This window comes from Strongylocentrotus purpuratus, unplaced genomic scaffold (genome assembly GCF_000002235.5).
Source record: "Strongylocentrotus purpuratus isolate Spur 01 unplaced genomic scaffold, Spur_5.0 spur5_scaffold_1, whole genome shotgun sequence".
Taxonomy (NCBI): Eukaryota; Metazoa; Echinodermata; class Echinoidea; order Camarodonta; family Strongylocentrotidae; genus Strongylocentrotus; species Strongylocentrotus purpuratus.
Window position 1 is genome coordinate 42,593,504 of NW_022145594.1, and position 25,888 is coordinate 42,619,391.

General features: G+C 37.4%; 2 protein-coding genes across 4 annotated transcripts in view; both read right to left on the reverse strand.

Moving 5' to 3' along the window:
* Positions 1–9,650, reverse strand: part of LOC592552 (E3 ubiquitin-protein ligase TTC3) — a 56,448-nt gene extending 46,798 nt beyond the window's left edge. For all 3 annotated transcript variants that reach the window (XM_030978257.1, XM_030978255.1, XM_030978256.1), the window contains exons 1-3: positions 9,505–9,650; positions 6,878–7,058; positions 5,295–5,575 (exon numbers count right to left, since the gene is read on the reverse strand). In XM_030978257.1, coding sequence (XP_030834117.1) covers positions 5,295–5,575; positions 6,878–6,996 — 400 coding nt within the window. In that variant the 5' untranslated portion in view covers positions 6,997–7,058; positions 9,505–9,650. The remainder of the gene's footprint in view (positions 1–5,294; positions 5,576–6,877; positions 7,059–9,504) is intronic.
* Positions 9,651–11,646: 1,996 nt separating this feature from the next.
* On the reverse strand, positions 11,647–22,244 carry LOC590066 (U3 small nucleolar ribonucleoprotein protein IMP3). The gene is made up of 6 exons (XM_789684.5): positions 21,907–22,244; positions 20,286–20,393; positions 18,933–19,087; positions 18,330–18,381; positions 16,848–16,920; positions 11,647–13,966 (listed from the first exon to the last, which is right to left on the reverse strand). Exons 1-6 carry the CDS (start codon positions 22,038–22,040, stop codon positions 13,943–13,945), a joined length of 546 nt encoding a protein of 181 aa, XP_794777.2. The 5' UTR covers positions 22,041–22,244; the 3' UTR covers positions 11,647–13,942.
* Between the last annotated feature and the right edge of the window lie 3,644 nt (positions 22,245–25,888).

Genomic DNA, 25,888 nt, shown 5'->3' on the forward strand with positions numbered 1-25,888 from the left:
AAAAAGAAAAACATAAGTAATGCAAGACTTGCAAGTACATTAAGTATTAATGAGCTAGTCCATGGTGTTTTGTTACATGGAGAAAAGAGGTACTGGTATATAAATACAGCTTTCTTTCGAACATGTTTCAAGGAAAAACAAAAAATGTACAAACAATTATAGAAAGGTGGTTTTTTTTTTACAGGTGGTGGCTAAAGCAGGTTTGACTGTACAAGAGGCCTGTTTTCATCAGCTCGAGTTTGCCAAATAACCCGCTATTTTCCGCAGATTTGGGATATTATCCTGAAGCTCAAAATTGTGTCTGCATCAGACCGATGTGCACATCACAAACTAGCTCTGAGCCATGGACGGGCACAAATTAGCCTGCTATTTCTCAAATACCGGTAGCAAGATATTTTGGAAACAAGACCAAGATTTCTCAGGATATTTTCTCAACCAAATATCCAGCTAATTGCAACCGCGGGCTGATGAAGACGCAAGTTAGCTCAATAATTTGCTAAAGGGATGGTTAAAATAACGGGTTATTTGGCAAACTCAAGATGATGAAGACAGGCCTAATATGTAGTTCAGCATCATTATCAAATACTCACAATAGTGTTCTACAGTCAAACCTGTCTAATGAAGCCACACAGGAGAAACACAACAGAGGGAGACAATATAGAATTATAGATGACCACTTTAGACAGGTGGCCTTTATACAGAGGTGGCCACTACGGTTACTGGTACACTCTATTTATAAAATGATGGCAATAGTTCAATACAAGGAAATATTGGAAAATAGGAAATAAAAACAGCATTGTTTGCATATCAAATTCAATATTTCCTGTTTATTCAAATTTATGACATCCACTATTATACTTGTACTTATCTACAATGTTTATCAAGACAGTTAAAGCCATAATGAAGAAGTTAATTGCCTCAAACGAAACATCAATTCAGTGGAGCAGTACTCACATAGAATTGTATACGCATTTATGAAATCAAGTAACTTACGTAAGTTACGTTACATTTTGTCCTAGTTGTTTCTAACTGACATTACGCAAAGGTTGAAGGAAAACTAAACCAAATCACCTTCAAAATTCACTAGTGAATCAATATTTTACACTTAAATCACAATTTTCACAAAGAAATAACTTGAAGAACCAGTGTAGTTTACATGGGAAGGGATTGATGTTGACTGTAGTCACCACCCGTTTTAAAACGCTTTGTCGTAATGCTTTTCTGCTCTCAATTAAATAATCTTCATAATAATTTGTGCAATATTTCTTCACAATTCTTCATCTCTCTTTATTCCTTTCCTAATCTCTTGCCCCCCCCCCACCCTTCTTCCCCTTTCTATCTCACTCTCGCGTGTGTGTGTGGGTGTGGGTGTATGTTTTTTTACATGATTTTGTATTACATAGCACTGGTCGGTGTTCGTTAGATGCACTGAGGCGCTGCCTCCGCCTGGTCAAGTCGGCTTAGTCTGCTGAGCCCATTGTTCTGCCTGTGCGGCGTAATGTAATAAGGGAGTTTACAGATAGCACATGGTACAAATGACCCCAAATATTCACAGATCTTTTACACATGGAGAAGTTCCACTTTGAGCATATTAGAATAATAACTGCCAAAGTCCTAGATGTTTTTCATGAATACCTTTTGTTTGCCCTCTTGAAAAGAATACTTCCACCTAGAATGTATTGTTGGTGCATAAATGAATAATGTTACATAACTTTCATGAGCGCATATCTAGTATTCATCTCTGTGGGTTTTACCTTTTTGGTACAAATGACCTTTATCTGCTCATGCACAGATTGTATCTGTTAACTCCCTTATAGCCTGTGAATGCCTATACAATTTTACTTGTTTATTGGACAGGGAACCCCACTTTAAGCTTAAGCTTCTCTCAGGTTCCCTAACCATTTTTTACTAACAGGTTTTGTATTTGTCCTTCGAACATTGTTTGTATTTCTGAATGTTGTTTTAAAAAAATGGTTGAACTGGTCAATCAATGAAATGAAATGAAATTTCTGATGATGGTTCCAAAAATCGACGAAATCAATCAATTTTTAATTTTTAAAAAGTTATATATTACTTATCATTCTAATGTAAAATATTCATTTTTTTTTTTTTTTTAGATCATTCATCACATCCTTTGACAATGCACTTTGTACAATTTTATTTCTCAAGTATTTGGTGTACTTAACTCATTATTTTCATGTCCCTTATAACCTCATACAAATTGAACATGTAAAATCAATTTTAAAGAAAAATGGAAGTGAAATGGTAGACTAAAAAGGTTCATGACTAAAAAAAAACGGATGACTCAGGACAAATGACCAAACTAGAGGTATCAGGTTTAGCCTCAAGTGTTAAAGGTACTATGTCCCATTTGCAGGCCCCAAAAATTAAAAGGTTAAATTTCAACGGCATTTGAAAGATAATACTAATTTAGAACTTCCCTAAAAAAGGTGGGACTTGAAAATGTTTTCAAGAGGGAAAATAACTACTATTAGTTGTCAAATCGACTTTGGAGCTATAGAACCAATAAGTAATAGTCTTGATTTTCAGGCCATTGTACCGAATGGTCATACGTTTTATGCTGCGCAAAGATTCAATCAGTTTAATTTGGCCATCACAAGAAGTGGGTTATTGATGTAGACAAATGCTCATGTACCCTTTACAGCTCATTTTATGTATGTTATTACCAAAGAAGAAAAAAGCCAGTCAGTCACTCAATAGTATCTGACAGTGAAGTCTAGCAAGTAAACAGGTTTCCTTGCATAATTTGAATACTAGGACACTGCTAACGTTTAAATTTCACAAATAGGACATACATGACATATTCATAATTCCTGCAAAGTTCTACAGAATTTGAGGTTGGCTGCAAAAGGGACATGGTACCTTTAAAGCAATAGTACATCACGAAAGGCACAAAGAAACATGCCTAATAGGCAAATCCAAGGTAATTGCTAGATTTTTTACACGCTGCCAATATCATAATTAGTTTATTAGTATTCCCGATATTTCTACCCAGTTGATGCTTGATAGCCCTACCAGAGCTTGAATGAGACAAACTACAAAGGAAAATTAAAATTTTGATGAAACTTTTTTTGTACTTTTTGTTTTTTCTGGTAACATATTTGCCAGACTTGACAAAAATTTGGTACGACAATTATGATCCAACCCGCAATTCAAAATGGTTATCGGCACGGCGATTATGCTGCATATTATAGAGATATCGACTGCTTTGAGAGGCCTGGCTGTCTTATATGCTCAAGGGAACGCGCGCACCTCCTGCCATGACCCTGAGGCACGTCTGGGTGGGCGGCGTGCCGAAGGGTCATGGAAGGATGTCCAAGTTCCCGAGAGCATATAAAACAGCCAGGTCTCAAATATTAAAGTAGTCATTATGTCTTTATATGCTGAATTGAAAATTGAAATTTACCAAGAATTCTTACCTTATCCTTTTATTGAGTTAAGATAAACTCTCTGTTTGTCTTGGCTAGAAAAATGACTGGAAGTTTCTATCATTAGCCTTGAGCATTTGATTTAAAAATGGATAATGGTGCTATTTAAATCTCATTTATTATCATTATTATTTGGGAATCGCAGACAAAGAGTATGGTATGGTGTCTGCGCTCGCACAAAGAAAATGTTAACACGCAAACCAATGGGGATCTGAGCACAATTGATTTACATGTATCTGGCCTGTTACCCGGGGCAACGGATATCACTCATGAAGTATCGACCATTTGTTCGTCTCTTTAAAGTAGATATTCATTGATTTTAAATCTAGCTTTATTTTCATTATTGCAAGTTGAAACTTTGATTCGACAAGGTTATCAAAATTCAATGCTTGGAAACATTCGAAGTAATGATTATTATAAATTACAAAACGCTTAAATACAGCCCCGGCATAGCACCTGAATAGCTCTCCGAACGCTGCCGAGATGTGTGAGATCACAGCAGGGACATGATTTGCACAAGCAGACGATGTACCATGACATCTCACACATTTTCAGTGCCTGTATTTTCATCTTCTCTTGAGTTCTTTCTCTTACTTCACTACCGCCAGGCTAAATGTATAATCTATTGCCTCACTCTAAACCCAGCGCATGGTTTTATTTTGATGACAAATGCAGCGATACAAAAATAAAGGAATCTGTCGCTTGTAAACAAAATAAGACGCCATTGTATATTCAGCTGCAGACACCGCGGTATGTTCGGCGTTTTAAGAGGGAACAAATGCTGTCCTTAATATCAATCCGGGGGCTTTTCAATTTGAAAGGCTGGTTTCTTTGATTGTTAATTAACCCCTATCCTGTGTATTTACAAGCATAAGATTTTAGTTATCAGAATCGGGTCATGTCCCCTTTTGATCGGTTTGACGTGCCAGTACATTTATATACACTAAACTCATTATAATTTGACAAATAATAGCTTTGCAATTATGTTCATTCTTTATGGGATGTCGTCTGCTTGGGCAGTATTGGTCCCTGTTGTGACGTCATTAAAACATCGTTATTTTTCTGGCGAATCTCTCGTATATCCCAGCTGCTATGGAGGTGGTTGTATTTTTATAAATCACCCGATATGTAGCTGACCTCAAACTTGTACGATGGCCATCTGTTAGCTTACCAGTTTCTAGTGATACATTAGTTGACATATTTGTGATTTTCTTTGAATTTCACCTTTAAGGGAATATCTAAAAATCACGACTGCAATTTCAACCAATCAGATGGCTAGATTTCTAAAGAGGGGGTATAAAATTCTTTTACTTTTTCTTTTATTTGGGACATACACTGTACATGTACGTCTGCACAAGACTCTGACTCAAATCATAAGAAAGCTTTTTTTTCCTCAAGCTTTTAAGAATTTATTGTGGCCTGACTTTCTCTTGGTGTAACACCCCCAATCCCCTCATGGTCTAGCACCACCCCAGACTACAACTGGGAGGGGGGGGGGGGGGGGGGTGTTTCACAAAGATCCTAAGTCGAACTTAACTCTAAGTTGGACTTAAAAAATAAATTATGGTGAGCCATTTGTAGCCTCAAACAAAATATATCAAAAAGCGAAAAATTCAAATATTTTAGACTTTTTTCTAAATTCCATATCAACAACAAGAAATCTCCTTGATAATAGGAAATATGAATGATTTGAATCAACATTTTATGCCTTATAAAATAACTTTTACAAAATATTTTCATAGATGCTAACGGCTTTCCATAACTGTTAAGTCCATCTTAGAGATAATTTCAACTTAGGATCTTTGTGAAACACCCCCCTGGACATGAAATCCAAAGCAAACTTACGAGTTCTGTTGAACGTCATGGTGAGTTTCTTAACGTAGATGGAACCTCCGGCTCTCCTGACCCCTCCGTTGTCGCGCCACAATTTAATCATCTTGAAATAGGCATCTTGAAGACGTGGAAAGTGCTGCCGAAAGTTCTGGAGCTCCTTGGCATTGTAGCCGAGGTCGTTGCCGACGTACGTCCAATCGGCTTCGGTGTAGAACATGGCTTTGGTCCAGATCTCGCTTTCCGTCATTTGGTCGGTCAGCATGTCGGTTTCCTGAGAGCCATCAGGTTTTGGACTAAAGAAATCGATGTCAACAAGTTCTCTCATGTTAAAGATAACAATAACATAACAACAACAAGCCTACTGTACTTCTACATCACCATGCAAGCTGATACTAATAAGCAGCATCTAACAACAATAATATTGATAACAAGTCAACGCAAAGCGTAGCATCCCCTCGCAGGGTACAAATGGCCTATATACGTCAGAACAAGTTACCTCCATTGGACTATACTATTATATTACAAGGCAAGGAAGTTAACCACATTTTCACATATATAATTAGGTGTTTTTGCATATTTAATAAGCTATGACCTTTCCCCTTTGACCTACATACTCAGAAATCGAACTTAGGCTGTACATGTATTTTGAAACCATGTACATTCATATTAAATTATATTAAAATCTGTCAAACATTACTAAAGTTATGGATCGGGAACCAGATTCGCCTATTTAATGAGCTATGACCTTTGACCTAGGTAGTCGAAAATTGAACTTAGGCTGTGTTTTGATACCATATACCTTTAAATTTCATTAAAATCCGTCAAACATTACTAAAGTTATCGATTGGAAACCAAATTTGTTACGAACGGACGCACGCACGGAAGGAAGGACGGACGGCAGCGTAACTATATCCCCTCCGACTTCTTCGGCGAGGGGGGATAATTAGATAAACAATACCGTACTACAGTCAAACTTGCTTTAGTGACCACCTGTCTACAAAGACCACCTGTCTATAAAGGCCCCATTTGTCGTTTCCCTTGTAAATGGTTTCTGATTGAATCATGTACTAAAGGAACCTGTCTACAAAGACCACCTGTCTACAAAGGCCACTTTTTGTGTTTCCCTTGGGCAGTGGCTATAGACAGGTTTGACTGTACAACTAATAATAATAAAGAACTGCAATCGTATTAGAACGATGTGCAGAGAAATTTGTTAAAAGTCTGTAGCATCTAAGATACAGTGGAGATAGGTAGGCCGACAGAAAGGCTTAAAAAATGGCCAGAAAAGACAAAATGATGCCTGGATAGTCATGCAAGAGTGATTTTGGAAGACAAAGAGTTGAGTGGCCTTGATGGGATGCTAGAGACTATGACTAAAACATTTGAAAGGAATCGGGCTAGATTGGATTAACAAGCACAGCATGGAAAACAAATGGGTTTTTTGGCGTAAGATCAAGAAGACATAGAATAAGAATTCAGAATGAATTGACGAAAGTCGTCAATGCAATACTGAAAACAGTAATTATAATAATGATAAAAAAATTATTATCCCCAAAACTGTGAGTTAAAATGAGCATTTATGCTCCAATCCTTACGCTCTGGACACGGTCGCTGATGAAATCCTTGTCACTTTTTGCAAAGGGCCAGGATTGAGCTCTACATCGCCACAAAGGATGAGGAGGAGGGGCAGTGTGAACAGTTGCATCACCTCCATGCTGCTTTTACATGTAGAGAGACAGGTGTGTTCCCTCGGCAGCCTCTTCAGAGCTGGTTGATCTGAATGAAGATGAACGTGCAATGGCAATGATGAGAAATTAACAGAAGAAAGAAGAATTTTCTTAGACATACCAAATTTTGTGCAGTTTCAGGCATTATGATAAGATCTAATCATAACAAGGAGGCCCGTATGCGCAGTTCAATTTTGTACCCTTCGTCACGAACTCTGTGCATGCGCCTGTTTTTGCATTGCTAATCTGTTACTTACTCAAAGAAGACAAACTGATCGTCAACTCTGTTTGTTGCTACGGCAGACCAGCCAGTGAAAAGAAATTAGTTTCATGAAATTATGGAAATGCAAGCATTACTTTAAACAAACAGAATTTTTTTTATTCCTGGCTCATTTTTCCTGGTTGAGGTGTCATATGAAAGGGCAGAAATTTAACTTTCTAGAAATTTGATTTTCTCTTTGAAATTCAGATACTGTTCGCCAAATGACTTTTTGGTCCCCTCATTTCAAATATGCATCAAATGATAGAGGAATAACTATATCTAAGATTTGCAAATATGTGACATTTATTAAATATAATTGTGATTAAGTTATGATAAAACATTGATAATTCCCGGTTTCGTTTTTTCTGGGATGCACTGTATATAAATTGGGATTGAGTTTTGAGTAATATAAGGAGCATTTATACTGTCAAATACCTCATTTAGAAAAATCGCTTTGTTTTGCGCTCCCGTTTGCATTTGTACTGAAACATCACCAACTGAAAAGGTCAGTGATGTTCTGGCGTGTTTTGGTTGGTAATGTGCATGTGCGGTCTTCCTGATGCAAATTGCTGCAGTCCAGTGAACTCGATTGAGTTACAGTTCACAGTTGCAGCAACTCAACAATATTTTCACAGTACCCATACCAATTTATTTATAAATCATTGTTTGACTAAATTTTGACCTTACATCGGCATGTTTAACTCGGGATATTACAAAGACAAAACCAACAACTTGATCCATACACACCGAGTCCAGCACAAACAGTTCTGCATGGTACGTTGGACTACAGGTTACTGCACGACTGCACGTATCCCCAATGATGGGACCACTACGCATGTTGTTGACATTGCCTTCGATTTGTCCCCCAAATGACCGTGGGACATAAAATTATGAAAAGATATTCAGAGGAGAGCTGTAATATACTTTGATTTATCATGTAAAAAGTATTTGTTTCGCTCAGTTTTCAATAACTAAAACATGGTTTGACAACTAAATTGCAATATTTATGAGTTGAGACAACTCTTCTTCTTCCATTTGACATTTTATTTGGTGGTTTCTAAAGTGAGATTTTGCAGTTTAGCCAAGACTCTTTCCTACCGGTTGAGCGTTAACAATTGTTTGCTTTATGCAAATAAGTTTTCAAGGACAAAAGCTAGCCCTGCTCCTAAAGCTATGCTTCAGCTGTACTCGCCACACACGCCAAAACATCCCACTTCGATTTGAAATGTTTTGGGCTTGGCATTTTTGCTGGTAATGCGTAGTTGCCTTGGAAACATCACTGAAACATCGCCGTCAGGCTCCGATTTGGCATTTTTGTGTGTGTTTGGATGCAAGTGGAAATGGCCCTATAGGATCTTGTTCTAGTCGACGTCGGAGCTCCCTGGACCTGGAGTTAGCTACATGTATGACCGTGATGACGGATGTCTATCTGATTTGCTGGAGTGTCCGAATACAGTGCAGTGTGCAAATATGTTCATCGGATGATCATTGATGTGGCATTTTATTTTTAGACACGTTATCACTATCAGGATAGCAGGGTCTATTTAGATCTAGAGTCTAGTTGTTTTTTTACTCCCTCATCACGCAGGGGTATGGGTGCTCATTAAGGCTAGGCCTAGCTAGGTGAGATATCATTGTTAAATTTCATATTTTCACTAGACTTAGATCTAGGCCTAGTCCCATGCATGTTTATTTTATTCATGTGCGACCCGGCCCAGTATGCAGCAACTAATTAGCAACTCACAATCTACCATCTTGCCACTCCAGTCCAGCATAGAAGAGTCAATGCTAATGCGTATTAACCTCTAACACTGCACTACGTGTTAACAGGCAGGATTTGAATACATGAATAGTCAATGCACTCACAACACGCAAATGCACAAAATCATGCCGATGCGGCTGATCGGCGAGTTCGACAGTAGACTCACAATTTGAATTTTTTAATTATCCTTTTTAACATCGGAAAGTTGAAAAATTGTATTTTACTGCTACTAAGGTGTCATCGATCGCCACTTAAGTACCGATTATGAGTGAAATCAGTTGAGTTTTGTACAGTGGTGTTCGAAATGTTGAGAATCAATAACTCAGCTTTCAATACACAGTCACTCAGGATAGTAATGCAACTAGGCCTATGGGTGAATCTAGCCGCCTACAATTATTTTAGTTAGATCTAGTTCTACTTACAACTTTACAAGGTTAGAAATTTAGAATGTAAAATTATTTCGTTCCTCACCAAAATCCTACTCTCCTTCTTTCCCTGTAGTTTGCAATGAACATCAAAACAGTAACAGATCGTACAGGCGGTGTTTCAAAATCAAATTCTGGATAGAATTACATGCATGTTTTTCACGTAGCCTACGGATATATTTACATGGATATCATGAAGTGAATTAACCAAAAGAGGGCGCTAGACTAGACTAGACCGAAAATAACGCAAGAGCCTATTTTCAATTGGAATATTCAGTGTGAGATGAGACTCCCTAATTTTGTATCAAACTCGAAACCGCCGCCACTGGACTCAAACCAGGCATAGTGTTTGACAGTGCCCAATTAATTTTACCCATCGTGAAAGTAATTAAAGAGCTCGAATCAAGACCATTTCCAGATGTACTGGCTCTGGTTCATGACGACAGAATATGATGACCTAGCTTCGCCACATAGGCTCCTTTCGCTTTCTATGATCTACACATCAACATTTCTCCTACAGTCCGGGTATTTGGGTGTAGTGTTCTTTTATAAGTAACATCATTATAACATCTGTAAGTGCGTAGGGAAAATTAAAGAAAAAGGGGCTCTAAGTAGCCTTGAATTAGGGGTGCATGTTAAGGAGAAAGGAATTTAGGCACTTAAAAGTTTATTCGAATAGAAATGGTCCTCGTGTCAAAGTAAAATTAGCGAATGATCAGAGACGGTGAAAAGTGGAATTTGTGAGAAATGGAAGGGGTTCTCGGCGACGGAAAAGTACAATTTTCATAAAGGAAAAGGGCACAAATCAAAGTAAAAGATGGCAAAAATATCAGCCTGGGTGAAAGGGGAAATTTCTCGCAAATGAAAAGCCGCGGGCAGAGATGAAAAGAGGAAGGACAGTTATTAAAAAAAGAAAAGGAGCACTTTGGGGCCATGGTACCTACTAAACAAATTGGGGAGAACAGTGCCACCCCCCCCCCCCTCCATTCGGAGTGCCGCTTCTGGCATAATAGGAAAAAGTGAGAAAAAATCCGGAAAATCATGTCATTTCAGCAACACTTTGTAAATCACTGGTATCGAATTCAGAGAAATAAACCACGTAGTAGAATTTTATTTGGGGTCAACTCCCCCCCCCCCTCTAATCAGTACGCCAGTGGTAGGCCTATGTTGGAATTGAAAGCACATTTAAAAATTATGAAAATGGGCGGGAAAATCTTTATAGGCCTAACCTATAAAGAGGAGATTTAATTCACGGTCTGGTGACGATTTAATTTATCATTTTCTTGAGGATATCATTTTTAAGATTTGCGATTGGGTGAAAAAGTTTGATGGCATATATGCTGTTTTTCGGTTTATGTGATAATGCGTTTCATAATGATGCAAAAAGGGCAAAGTCACTTCGATGTTCGTGATAAGCCTACGATCAGCCTACAAGACATACTACCCTTCCCAATTTCTCTTATCTTTTTTCTCCCTATCTATCTTTCGTTTTCTCTTCTCCCTTTCCATCTCTCTCTATTTTGATTTTGTTCGTTTGATGTTATTCAAGGCTAAAAAGTGGTACGGTCATTCCCGTACTAAGCGTAGCGGCTCCGACGGGCCTCCCCGAGTCTAAATTGTGCAAGCAAACGAGGAAATATACACTTTATAATATCTCTTGAATTTTATATCCTCATCAAATTACCCAAGATCTCTAGATAATATATTTGGGCATCTTGCGGTTTCTGATACTTTGTTTCCATGTAGTTGACGTTATTCCAAAATCTTTGTTTAATACAACAAAAATACTTGCGGAGGCATCCCAGCTGCAAAACGCTGTACTACTCAAAGGGTGCCCCCTTTAACTAGGCAGGGAGTGGATTTCCATTTTAAAGTGAAACGGACACAAATACATACTCTCTCTCTCTCTCTCTCTCTCTTATTTCTGTATATGTCTTTCATCTCCATTTTTTTTAACCCCAAGGACACCTCCCTCCCCCCCGGGAGAAATACCCCACTGGCAGTGCACCCTCTACTATCCACAAGGTCTAATAATCATTTTGTCTACATTTCAAAAAAATTAAAATCTTGAATTGAAAGCAAGAAGTTACTTTAAAATGTTTGGCCTGTAAATACAATTTTTCTTATATAGTATATGTATATTATATGACATTGATCAACACACTGTTTCATCACTAATACCACAAAATGAAATGGTTAAAGTATATTTTATTAGTTTTAGTGTATTTTATTTACATTTTCATGGAAGCAAATAGACTCTCTATTAAAGCCCGCCTGCACTAGTTTTGCCAGAGGGATTAGACCTTCCTGTAAGGTCACTGGCGGGTGGTTATCTCTTCAAATCAACTCTCAATTAACATAACAAAAAGGGGATCATGGGGGACCAACAGGCACCAATTAAACATTGTTTGCTACATAGAGGGTGCAAGTAGCTATAAGTAGTGCAGTTGGGCTTTAAAGATGATATAATACACAGAATGTCATATACAAGGACAATAATGGAGTATTCTTGGAAATGCTGACTTCCTTCATATAAACAAAATATTTAAAAGTATCATAAGAAAAAAACATCAAAAAAAAAATTTAAAAAAAAAGAGTATATAAGATACTAAAATAACTTCCAAGGAAGTCACTATCTTCTTTTATGTTCAGGTGAGATAACAAATGATACGATACATGTAAATAGATTACTGCTACACCAGTTTTGCACTTGAATTACTTAACATTAACCGTCACATATTAAAAAAGTTATAACATACTTGACCTTAAACCATATTACATGGTAAAGAGCAACTAATACCCTGAGAACAAACAGCCTATACTTGCATGTCAAATGATCTTTATGACCTTAGACCTTTGATCTTTGACCCGACAATGCCAAAATCTGATCTCTTGTGTCTCTACAAGTGATGCATACTCATTATAGGTTTTAATATCACAGCTAAAACATTTAAAATAGTAATAGATTTGGTCATAACTCATACATGTAACAAGGTTTAAAATCCTTTCATTTCATGTAAATTGACTTGATGACCTTTGATATTTAACCTTCTTATATCCAAAAAAACTTGAGCAATATATTCTTGAACCACTCTCAAATTCATCCAATATTATATAAATATCTCATTACCGTGAACAATTCACAAAAGTTGAACCAGTGTTGACCAAACTGGGCTTGGGTATATGTCTGTACGAGCATGAAAAGATGACATGAATGTTTGAGTTTGTGAGGTCAGACCCTACAGGTCACATCATCACTGATGAACATACATATAGAAGGAGGCATATTAGAGACGCAGTCGCATTTATCAAGTTTATTAAACCTTTTGCACACACAAAATGGAGTAATTACAATATACATGTACCATATGACACATGAAGTCTCAATTGCCAATGTGAGGATATCCATTATCATTAGTGATCTAAACATTTAAAGGTCCATGACTTTCTACTCATTATCTCATGGAGGGTTCAGTTACACAAAGACGTAACTCCATATTTTGCCAAAATGAGTATTTGATATCAAAATGTTCAGAAAAATGTGGGCTCTCCAGGAAACACAAAGACTTAACTCCAAGCAACACCCCATTGAAGTACATGGCTAGAGAAACATGGACAAACTCCTTATGGCCCAAGTGCTCAGTGACACATAAACCAATTTTTCTTCAAAATGGCCAAAATGGAGTTACCGGTACGTCTTTGTGTCACTGACTCTTTGACATGTACCTCTACTGGTAGGGTACTGGTGAGGCTTGATGGCATACCATAGGACCTACATCCTGGGACTTTGTGACGGAAGTGCTCTTCATCATTAGACAATCTAAACACCTTCTTATTGAGTTCCTCAGCTTTGCGAAGAACTGTGCTTGAGCACAGTTTAACAGGAAAGAGTAGCACTGCCAGAGATGGTCTTTAAGGTTTGGTTTGGTTTGTTTGCTTGTTTTACCCGACTGCTAAGAAAGCATATGAGTGCTTGTACTTACAAGCAACCAAGGGACTGACGGCTTTAAGTCCTCTCCAAGGGACTTGGTAATGAGGATTAATGCCTTACCAAAGGGCACTAGCGCATTGGCTTGGTTTCAAACCCGGGACCGCCCGGTTACAAGACCACTGCTCTACCACTGAGAGACACAAGAAGAATGAAAGACAGAAATAAATAGAAAATAAATAGAAAGTAGAAAATAGAAAATAGATTTTGTTATATAAGTACAGATTGGGCTTGGCCGAGGTCAGAATCAGATCTTCTTTCAACACACTCCAATGATGCAGTAAATACATCCTTCCAATGTCTCCACTCACAAATGGCAACATTACAGAAGCCGCAACTTTTGAGACCTGCAACTTGGTCCTGATGACATCCTCCTCAAGCAAGCATTTAGTATTTGGATGACCAGATGTTTCCATCAGCACTGCATAGGTTTTGGCCACCTTAACTGTTTTATTACTGCAACAAGTTGTTTTCTTCATGAGCATCTGAGGTTCTTTCACATCAGATCAAAATCATCCCTCTGCAATAGAAAATAAAGACATGGGGTATTTGTCCTAGAACCGACTCAGAGGCCCGAGGCCATACATCCTGTTAACCCTTTAGGCCTATATGAACTTCTCATTCTATTCCTTTTCAAGTACTGCTGACATTTAGGATGGTTATGACTAAAAGAAAAAAGCATGTGGAAGATGTTAGTTGTACGGTGTATTGTATACACATTATAATACGGTTTATTGTGAATATCTGTGAGTATGGATAGTTTTAATCCTTGCTGCTCCTAAACAAAAAAATATATCTCTAAAACTTGTATATGTTTTAGTGAAAAATGTTGTCAAGGTCATGTGATCCACAATGTCAATTTTAAGGTCAAATCTTAGGTCAATAGGTCAAAGTACCCCAACATGTGCCAATCTTCAAATTGATGGCAAAGGTAGGCGGCCACACCCATTTTTGCTGAACATCTCAAAATTTGGTGGGCCATATCTCCCAATCCCCTAAAATTGACCTAAAATTTGAGAATTGGTGCTGTGAGATCACACTCACCAAGTTCACTAAGTTTCATTAAAATAAAAAATGACAAGGTTGAAACCATTGGGTGATTTGACATGGAATGACCCATGGATAGAAACAAGGTTCTTTGCAAGCCTACCAATAGATACCAGTACATTGGATTATTTTGAACAATGAGGCTCAGAAACAAGAGGCATATAACTGGTAAATGGGTTTTAGACATCCATATGGCCTAACCCACATTCGTTCCAACAGCCCAAACTTGGTACAATGCGATTTTGACAATACTTTTTAAATAGCCCTGGGGGGTGATTCACAAAGATTCTTAGTCGACATTAAAGTAGATATTCATTGATTTTAAAAACTAACTTTATTTTCATTATTGCAAAGTTGAAACTTTGATTCGACAAGGTTATCAAAATTCAATGCTTGGAAACATTTGAACTAATGATTATTATAAATTACAAAACGCTTAAATACAGCCCCGGCGTAGCACCTGAAGAGCTCTCCGAACGCTGCTGAGATGTGTGAGATCACAGTATGGACATGATTTGCACAAGCAGACGATGTCCCATGACATCTCATGCATTTTCAGTGCCTGTTTTTTCATCTTCTCTTGAGTTCTTCCTCTTTCTTTACTACCGTCAGGCTAAATGTATAATCTATTGCCTCACTCTAAACCCGCGCATGTTTTTATTTTGATGACAAATGCAGCGATACAAAAATAAAGGAATCTGTCGCTTGTAAACAAAATAAGACGCCATTGTATATTTAGCTGTACACACCACGTATGTTCGGCGGTTCAAGAGGGAACAAAATGCTGTCCTCAATATCATTCCGGGGGTTTTTCAATTTGAAAGTCTGGTTTCTTTGATTTTTAATTAACCCCTATCCTGTGTATTTACAAGCAAAAGATTTCAGTTATCAGAATTGGGTCATATCCCCTTTTGAATGGTTTGACGTGCTAGTACATTTATATACATGTACACTAAACTCATTATAATTTGAGAAATAATAGCTTTGCAATTATGTTCATTCTTTATGGGATGTCGTCTGCTTGGGCAGTATTGGTCCATATAGTGACGTCATTAAAATATTGTTATTTTTCCGGCGAATCTCTCGTATTTCCCAGCTGCTATGGAGGTGGTTGTATTTGTATTTTTATAAATCACCCGATATGTAGTTGACCTAAAACTTGTACGATGGCCATCTGTTAGCTTACCAGTTTCTAGTGATACATTAGTTGACATATTTGTGATTTTCTTTGAATTTCACCTTTAAAGGTATAGACCAGTTCTGGTCATGCGATTGCATTGTGAAAGAAACGTTGTTGAATCAATCAGAAACGCATATAAGTACTGGTGTGTACTGCAAGGTTCTGGAATCATAAACATGATAAGAAATTTGGCCCATTCTTGGTAAAGTTACAAGCACTGTACACAGAAAGTTGTACATGGGACTACGCGACACGTGCGCGATATCCATCCGGTCCGGATCGATATCATAATTTACCAAATACATCAATTAGAAGCGGTTCCCCAGCAAAATTTATATCATCTCGTATTAGTCCAGGGAATAATTTTCCTGGTATCGCATCGCAATTTGCTATGCATTTTTGCATGACTGCTATACAAAATATCTTTTGTGTAGCAGTTTTCTTCCATAGAAATGTACAGAATTTCATTTGAAATATTTATCCATCGGCTGAAATTGCTAATCAAAAAATTTGAGGAAAATTATTCCCTGTAGTCAAAACATATTCTTTCACATGATTGGTAATAGAGCTTCCATTTCATTTTTTGAGAGGGGGGCGTTTCCAAAACTGGTCTATACCTTTAACTCTAAGTTAGGCTTAAAAGTTATGGAGAGCCATTTGTAGCCTTAAAATAAAATATATTAAAAAGCAAGAATTCAAGTATGTTAGACTTTTCATAAATTCTACATCAAGAACATAAAATCTCCCATGATAATAGAAAATATGAATGATTTGAATCAACATTTTATGCCTTTTAAAATAATTTTTACAAAATATTTTCAAAGATGCTAACGGCTTTCCATAATTGTCAAGTCCAACTTAGGATCTTTGTGAAACACCCCCCCCCCCCCCCCCCCCCCGGACTCCGGCACACTTGGAAGAAATATTATGAAAAGGGTATTGTTGGACAGAAAACAAGTTACACTTAAAATTTAATCATGAAATAGATTTCAAATTTATAATAGTCATGACTTTTTAATTACCCGGTAGGAGTTAGCTACCAACAGACATGTTTTGAGTATAGTTTGAATTAATACAAAGTATATTGAGAGCCAGAAGGAAATTGACTCTGTGTAAATCATATAAGTTAATGCCCTTCTGCACTCAACAGATAGTATCATGTTTAAAACATTACCTCCTCATTGTATTCAACAATGTGTTTCTTGATCTTTGATGTATCTGTCCACGTTACAAAATCTTCCATCGATCTAATCAAACACAAACAAGAGGAAGAAAAGGTATATTTGAATTGTATAAATTTCTCTACATTTAGAAAGCGATGGCAGAAAGTTTTTTCACTTCTCTCGCTCAAATCTCTAGATGGGATTTTACGTGTAATAAAGATTATCGCACTGCACAAAACTGCAATGTAGAGCCACACTAGAGTACACTTTTCATTAAGTAGGTGAGAAAACTTATATACATTGGGGTTGGCTGTGTTCTTTATTATCACATGCATTACCAAGAACCTTTATTCTTTCAAATAACTATAAGAACCACTAAGTTTGGATGCAAAATATTTCAACTGTTTGAGTCAATTGCACAGGTGAAAAAAATTGCACAGGTGGAAAAAAATGGCACTGATGGAAAATATAGATTGTTTTATATTTGCGCTGAATATGGTTATCCACTCATTCTTCGTAAGAAACCTGTGAGATACTTGGTGATGCATACCTAAAATTCTGCTACCCACCATGATCCCCTAATTTTCAAGTGTTTATGAGATAAAAATTTGACCTGAATTATGAAGATTAAGGTAATGGATTAGGAAATGGTAAAAGTGCATCCATAGATCTGTACTGTCCTTTGGCAAGACATTGATCTACATTTGCCACACTCAACCCAAATAATGTAAATGGGTACCTGGCAGCAATTGAAATTCCTTGAAATGCTTTAGCGCTTTATCATGGCAGCTCAGCTACAGCCGGGGTATATGATACTTTGTATTAAGCGCAGTAGAGTATATTCATATAGTAGCTGCGCTATATAAATTGACCTATTATTATTATTATTATTATCATTACTGATTAAGTGCGATTGTCTACAGGACAATAGAGTGGTGAAGTGTGACATCATCAAAAATAATGTTTGAATGTCGAAACCAATTGAATATATTCTGTATTGGTTGAGATATGACCCTCTGAATAAATATATGTCCTACGGCTACTCAGTGTTATAGTGCTCTGGTTCATAACATTAGGAACCACAGCACTATAACACTGAGTTCCCATAGGACATATATTTATCCAGATGGTCATATCTCAGCCAATAATTAACATATTCAATTGATTTTCAAAATTTGGACATTATTTTTTAATGTTCTTTGGGAAAATTAAGAAAAAATTGAGAAATCCCCCCAAAAGATTTTTATGATGTCACAGCTTCGGTACTCTATATATGTTGATATTCAAAGGAGATTTTTTGAACATTTTACAGCTTCCTCTTACCCTTATAGTATCTTGGTTCTTCATCTTATAGATTACCTGATTCATGTTATGCCTATTTTTTCAACAGCAGAATCAAACTTAGGCAAGCAAGTCATGTTTCCTGTCTCACGAGTCACACAATTACGAGACTGATATTTTTTATTGGGTCAATATTTAAAAAAAAATTGTACCTGGTAACAAGGAAGGCTGGATCTAAGACTAATTCTGGTCCAACCCTAATATCTGAAGAAAGTTAGTCAAGGAAATGGACGGACATAAAAAGAAAAACAGATCTGTTTTCAGTGTTTTGAAATTGGTACATTCCAGGCATCCTTATACATGTATTTACAATGTGAATCAGAATGCAGCCCCCATAAAAATAAAACCCCCCAAAATGAGATAAAGTAACATTAAAAAAGAACAAGAAAATGTGACTGCACCTCCTACATGTATATGCCTCTGCCCTAAACTCAGTATAAGAAATGGTTGGAAACACATCACAATGAAAACAAAAAGCCTATAATCAAATATCAATCAACAACTTTGATCGTGACCTACTACGTGTAGCCTCAAAATGTAGCTGGATCATCTTTTTATAGTAATACCGTAACTAGTGTTGAAACATCACGGATATTTCCAGTTCCGTTTAACCGCTAGTCAAAACAGGACGGTTTTCGGTTTGACAATTTAAATGGGTATCATTGTTTTTCATGATGGCTGCAAACCCTGAATTAATCAGAGTGACCTTCCATGCAGTCTTTTGAATCTATACACACTACATTTGAAAAGGATACGGCCATGCTGAACAAACTTTACTGCCGACTCCACCGTCTCCGCCATCTTTATCTTCACCATGACAACAGGAAGCCGTCTTCTACAGAATGATGATGCTGACACGTTATCACAGAGGGCTAGATTCTGTTTGGTTGGTACGATGCCCATGTTGTACCTACATGTTGTAGAAAAATATTTCATTCATGAGTTATAATTAGTGACTGATGAATAATAAAACCGAGATACAAAATATCTATATCTTCTGTGAAAAGTATGTGTATACCTTCACTTTCCTCAAAGACTAAGATGACAAAACATACTTGGGCATCATTTAAAGATAAAGTTGAGTTTTGGTCATGCAATTGCATTGTGAAAGAAACGATGTGGAATCAATCGGAAAAGGTTGATCATCTAGCATATAAGTATTCGTGTGTATTGCAAGGTTCTGGATTCATCAAAATGATAAGAAATTTGGCCAGGTCTTGGTAAAGTTACAAGCACTGTACACAGAAGGATGTATATGGGACTACACGAACACGTGGCGTAAAAATCTGTCCCGATTTTTACTATGTTACATGCCATATTTAGAATATGAAGGCATTTGAAGAACATGCTTTTCACGGAACATGTTTATCTGATTTTCTTCCACACTTGCATAATAACAATGATAACGCTCACAAATTATTGTTCACCTCTTCCCAGAACTCAATCTTCTCTTTAAACCCAATGAACTTTCCTTCTTCACAATATTTTCACTACTTTTAGAAACTCATTTAATAGAGAGATAAATTCCAGGACAAAATGTGGTAAAAGATATTTATCCACAATAGAATAACAGGTACAGGGTGTATACATAAAAACAAAATCAACCTACTTGACAATTTTTGTTACCACTATCTTTTTTCACTGTAATTCACTTTCATCTCTGAAAAATTTGTTTGAGCTGAATTTCTAAAAGACAAGATTTTTTTTGTTTAAAGAAATATTTAGTTGTAATAATAACACAAGTTTCATCCACCTGTTCAATGGCATCATTATCTAGCACCTATGATTTGAATTTAGTTTGAAGTTTCCAGAGTGAATGTTGAGCTGGGGAAGGCAAGTGGAATTGTGAGTCAAATTGGGGGGTATTTCACAAAACTTGTCATCAGTGACAAATGACAGTTGTTGTTATAAGCTACTGAAATCCTTGCTTCTGATTGATTATCAGCAGATTTGTCACTGATATTTGTCATTTGTAATTGTAAAAAGGCTTTGTGAAACGGGTCCCAGGTGAAGAAAAACAGGAAGAATAAGAAGAAGGGCAAGAGGAAGAGGAAGAAGGAGATGAAAAAGCAAGGTTATGAATTTCCTAGAGATTGTATGTGACTTACAACTTTTTTAACATCTGACTGGTGCACTGATTTCTGAAGGGATCCTTGCTGTCTAGCTGCTTAATCTTATTGGCAAGAGTTCTCACATGACGGCTTAGTTTGTTATACCTGCAAGGTAACGAGAAAAGCGTTACAAAAATTGGGATAGTCCAGTTGAAAAAGAGTGGCAACAGATCAGGACTTGATACAACACGAGTCATCACACGTTTTTTTATTGTTGCAAGTCTGACATGTAGACCTAATTCCGTAGACCTAATTCCTTGGCCCAAGCTCAAACAACATAGAATTAGGTCTATGCATAGACTACTATCTAGGCCAAGAAGGAGAAGGAGAAGGCAGAACTGCTAGCACAGCGTGAGAAGGCCAATACAAAGTCTTGAGAAAGTACAGCGAGCTGCCGCCCGTTTTGTATACCAAGACTACCGGAGAATAACATCAGTCACAGCACTTGTCAACAAACTGGGATGGGATACCCTTCACAACCGCAGGCTTCTTGCAGTCCACTTTGTTTTACAAGATGCACCATCATCAACTCAACATGCCTTTTCCCACTCACATTATCCCAGCTACATATCTGGGCAGAAATGATCACCCTCTGAAGTATGCAGTACCCCCAGCTTCCATTGATAGCTTTAAGTACTCCTTCTATCCTCGCACCATCTGGACGTGGAACCACCTATCAGCTGCTGCAGTAACATCTCCAACAGTGACCATCTTCCAGGAGGCTGCTCTACCCATCATCAGAGCGTTGCCTCCTCCTGTTGGGTCCAAGCTACTGTAGACTCCACGTCTCGGTTTTTTACTTGCACGTCCACTGTTTTATTGTAAATAATAGACATCATTCACCGTTTTGAATTACTTCATGCACTGTCACTATGCCAGCACGTTGCACGGACATCCCAGTTTAGCTGTATGATAGCTGCCATCGGGATTATCTCTACAAGTAACAAGTAACATCTCCGTAGGTCGCCGACAAAGATACGACTGTCATGGATCTGGAGTTGGTTTCATGAAAGTGAAACGTGCCCCAGAGTCATATCTATTATATTTTTTTTCAAATTGGTTGGGGCCCTGGGTGGAACTCTTAAATTCAAATCAATGTTATTGGTCCAGAAGGAAATTCGTTGCGTTTTAATGCATTATATTCACAGAGAGGGGCGACTGCGTATAGGAGGCGACCCGACCACACCATGGGGGCGACTACGTAAGGAGGCGACTGCGGAGGCGGGCGGCGACCTGACCAGACACCGCTGACAACGCCTATCCAACGCTCGCGCGGCCAGAGCGGAGGCACCACCAGGTGCAGGAGCACCGTACCCTTGTTTCGGCCGGTGCGCGCCCGGCGGCAATGGCCGGCCAGCTCCGATCCGTGCGCCGCCGCTAGTGCAAGCTAGTTACAGTGCATTGTTTACATCATGTTTTCCCTTTCCAGGCTTATAAAATGTATCCAAAGTCCTCCGGAACCGCATAGTCCAGCATAGTTAGATCTAAATCCTTTATTATAATTTTATCAGAGACTCCAGTTTTCGGTTAGTAAGGACGACTGGAGGCACATGGAGGAAACTAAAGCGAAGAAGGAGGAAGAAAAGAAACAGAAAAAGGAATCACAATTTGCACTTACTTAGTGTAATCTTCCCTCTTCTGAATGTGGTATCGCCGCATAATTTTAACTTCATGTAAATTGTTGTCTACTTCCCATGATATAAAATCAACCTTCTTAAGCAACTTCTGCTCATGATACTTTAATTTTCGCATGATTAGATCTAGAAAAATGAATACCCGGCTCTAAGTATCACACGTGTGTAGACTGTATGTAATTTGTTTTAACGTAACCTAGCCATCCTACCGCTGCATTTGATTGGCTCAAAAGGAATTTATACGCCATGCGCTATTCATAAATATTCATGATATATTCAAATATTAATACGCAGCGCTAGGATGGCTAGGTTACGTTTAAAAAGACACTGACTGCATACACCCTATAGGGTCTGTAGTGTCTACGAAACGTCCAATCGAAAAAGAAAAAGATAATTTTGCAACTCATAGGGTATACGTCTAACACATTGTAGGTTTATTTACAGCCGTTTCGCTTCTTATTTCTATACTTGCATTGGAAATCCATTAATGCGTGAATATCAAAATATAAAAATCCCCTGTTCAATGCAACTATACAACAGGAACAGCACCCTCTTTCGTCCTCTTCAACTACAACGATAGACGCTGAGTAGATCTTGATGATGGATTGGAATTTTTAAAAAAATTTAAAAAAGATTCAGATTACAAATTAATTTCAGTATGGGTCGAATTCTTTCTATAACGTGGCACCAATGAATAGGGAAGCTTGGCTATTCCATTTTTGTTTTCACGTAAACGATATGTTGATTATAAAAACTCCCTTACTTCAGTCTTGCGTGCAGCAAAGAAAACATATTATTTTGCTCAGTTTCAAGCAACTTCAAACGATATCAAAGGAACTTGGAAAGTGATAAGAAATGTGTTCAAGTCAAAGAAAAAAATTCTGATGTAAAGAATATTGAAATTGATGGTCGTTTAGTGGAAGACAAGAATATTATTGTGGAAAAATTCAATGATTATTTTTGCAGTATTGGTCCTAATCTGTCACGGGCGGTCCCTTCCTGTCAAAAATCTTTTAACGATTTCCTGAAAGAATCTAACAAGAAAAGCTTATTCCTTTCCCATTAGTTAGGGAAGAGTTGCTTACTATTGTGAATTCGCTTAAGGCTGGGAAAAGTCCTGGTTACGATGGTGTCAATAATGACATAATTAAACAGGTTAGCGATTATTCAACCCCTTATTCATGTTATGATTTATCAATGTTAAATGGAATAGTCCCCGAAAACATGAAAATTGCAAAAGTCGTACCCGTTTTTAAAAAGGGTGATCCGCAATCTTTTTCAAATTACCGTCCTATTTCCCTTCTAACCTCCTTCTCAAAGATCCTTGAGAAAGTGATTTATGTTAGAACTTTAGAATTTTTCAACAAAAGTAAAATATTCTCAAATTTTCAGTTTGGGTTCCGAGAGAAACATACTACCTCTCATGCCTTGCTGCACTTTATAGATAAGATTTCACAAGCAATAGACAAAAAGATGCACATAATCGGTATATTTCTTGATTATTCCAAGGCATTTGATACTATAGATCATGAAATTTTGCTAGGGAAATTATCGCATTATGGTGTCAGGGGCACAGCTCTGGACTTAGCTACTTAGCTGACAGGAAACAATTTTGTTTCTTTAAACGGTTTTGATTCAGGGTTACAGAATGTCACATGCGGCGTTCCTCAGGGACCTCTCCTTGGTTTATTGTATATAATGACTTTCATTTCTCATCTGATATTTTGTCATTCATTTTATTTGCTGATGATTCCAGCTTGTACTATTCACACAAAAATTCACAAACTCTGTTAGAAACGGTTAATTTCGAACTAAGTAAAGTTACTTTGTGGATCCAAGCAAATAAATTGTATTTAAATCTGCAAAAGACAAATTATATGTTTTTTAGTAATACAATCAAAGTGCTTCCAGGAGATGTATCATTTAATAATGTATTGATAGATAGGGTATTATCAACAAAATTCCTTGGTTTGCACATTGATGAGCAAATGAGTTGGAAAATTCATGTAAATCATCTCTATAAGACATTGTCAAGAAACAGTGGCGTAATTCATAAATTGAAATCAATTTTACCTAAAGGCATCCTTCTATTAATGTACTCAACATTAATCCTCCCCTATCTTAATTATGGTGTTCTTGCTTGGGGTAACTCTCTTAAAACTAACCTTGAAAAGGTATACTTGATTCAAAAGAGGGTCTTAAGAATTATTTGTAACGTTAGCTTTCGTACGCACACTAATCCGCTTTTTTATACGCATAGAATTTTAAAGGTCCAAGATATTTATCACCTTCAACTGGGTTCTTTAATGTACGACTTCGATTCTGGTGTCCTTCCACAGGCTCTAGTCAGCATTTTAAAGAAAAATAGTCAAGTTCATGACCATGCTACACGTAATGCCTCTGCGTTTCACTTACCCCAAGTAAGGACAAAGTTAAATTTTAATACTTTGGTTTTTACTGGACCTAAATTTTGGAACTCTCTAGGCTCTATAGCGTTAGGCAATCTGTTAGTCTCTCTTCATTTAAGTGTAAACTTAAGGTTTATCTTCTCAATAAATACTGTGACTCATAGAGTAGTTCATTTTTGTAGTTATTATGGTGCCAAGATATATTATGTATTACTATAGATGTAAATTTTCTTCTTGATATTAATATGTGTCTAACTGAATATTTTCAGATTGTCAACCTCTTATTCCCTCCCCCTGTTGTATTGTGCCCGTTGTGTGCTGTGCCTATTGTCGATGTGCTGTAGTCTTCTATTATTTCTCATATTTTCTCTTTTATCCCGTCTTGTCTAGTCTCGTCTCTCGTTTTGTTGTTGTTGTTGTGTGTGTGTACACTTGTTGTTTTGTTATACCCCCTTTTCCCTATTGTATTCTTAGGTAGTCACAAATATCTATTCATCATGTTTTATCCGGCTCAGAGGGGACCCTAATAATTACAAGCTCTGCTTTTACCAGGGTCTCCTCGTCTTTCTTTTAGTTAACTTTGTTTTTATCATTACCATAATTTGTTATTTTACATTGTAAATGTGTTATGATCCAATGTTATGCTCTGTATGTCATTTGAAAGAAAGACGAATAAAATCTTATCTTATCTTATCTTATGATAGAGCACAGCTTTCTTTTGCAGCAGAAGAATATTTTACTTGGATGTTGCCCACAAAATATGTGGTAAAATTAGACTATTATATAGCATAAGTATAAGTTTTCTATCAGAAACAAAACATTTTATTTTATACAGTATGCCAATATTTTTGGAGATTAATGTAACGATGTGTTTTTCATGGTCGCTCCAGCCCGCGCTCTGGCAGTCAAGTTTTTTGTATTGATATACATTATAGACACCGTGCAAGGAACATTTCTCTCTTTAGAAATATCATCTAGTATTATTGTTTAGACCAAGATTGTCATTAGATTTTCCTCTATAATATACCAATAGAATCATATCTACAGGTGTATCATTAAATATATGAATTGAGATTATGAAGTCATTCTCAGTTCTTGGTTATATAGGCTTGTGCAGTGGCGTACGCAGGATTTTTTCAAGGGAGGGGGGGGGGGGGTAACATTTTGAAATCGAGCCAAAAATTTCGCAACGACTCAGCCAGCCGCTAAATAAGGTGGGGGGGGGGGGGGGGGGGGTAAGAGGAAATATTTTTGTGTGGGGGGGGGGGGGGTCCCGAAATTTGAAAATTTGACCGATCGGCATTCCGTTCCGTTGGGGGGGGGGGGGTAAGGTCATCTAAGTCATCCATTAGGCTTCTTTTTGTTTTTTTTATTTAAATAAAAAATCAAAATCAAAATCAAAGGGGGGGGGGGGGGGGGTTAACCCCCCCCCCCTCCTGCGTACGTGCCTGTGCTTGTGCAATGCTGGAGCGAGAGCCCTGACTGAAGTTCTGGAAAATGAAACACATTACGAAAATGATTGGTAAATACATAGGGCTGCTACATGTTATTTTCTCCT

What these genes read in the sequence shown, in the direction of transcription:
- LOC590066 (XM_789684.5), bottom strand. Translation starts at nt 22,040, where the DNA reads ATGCGAAAATTAAAGTATCATGAGCAGAAGTTGCTTAAGAAGGTTGAT. An exon ending in AAGAGGGAAGATTACACTAA is followed by an intron (nt 20,394 to 21,906) that starts GTAAGTGCAAAT and finishes GTTACCTTGCAG; the next exon opens with GTATAACAAACTAAGCCGTC. An exon ending in AGTCAGATGTTAAAAAAGTT is followed by an intron (nt 19,088 to 20,285) that starts GTAAGTCACATA and finishes TACAACATGTAG; the next exon opens with GTACAACATGGGCATCGTAC.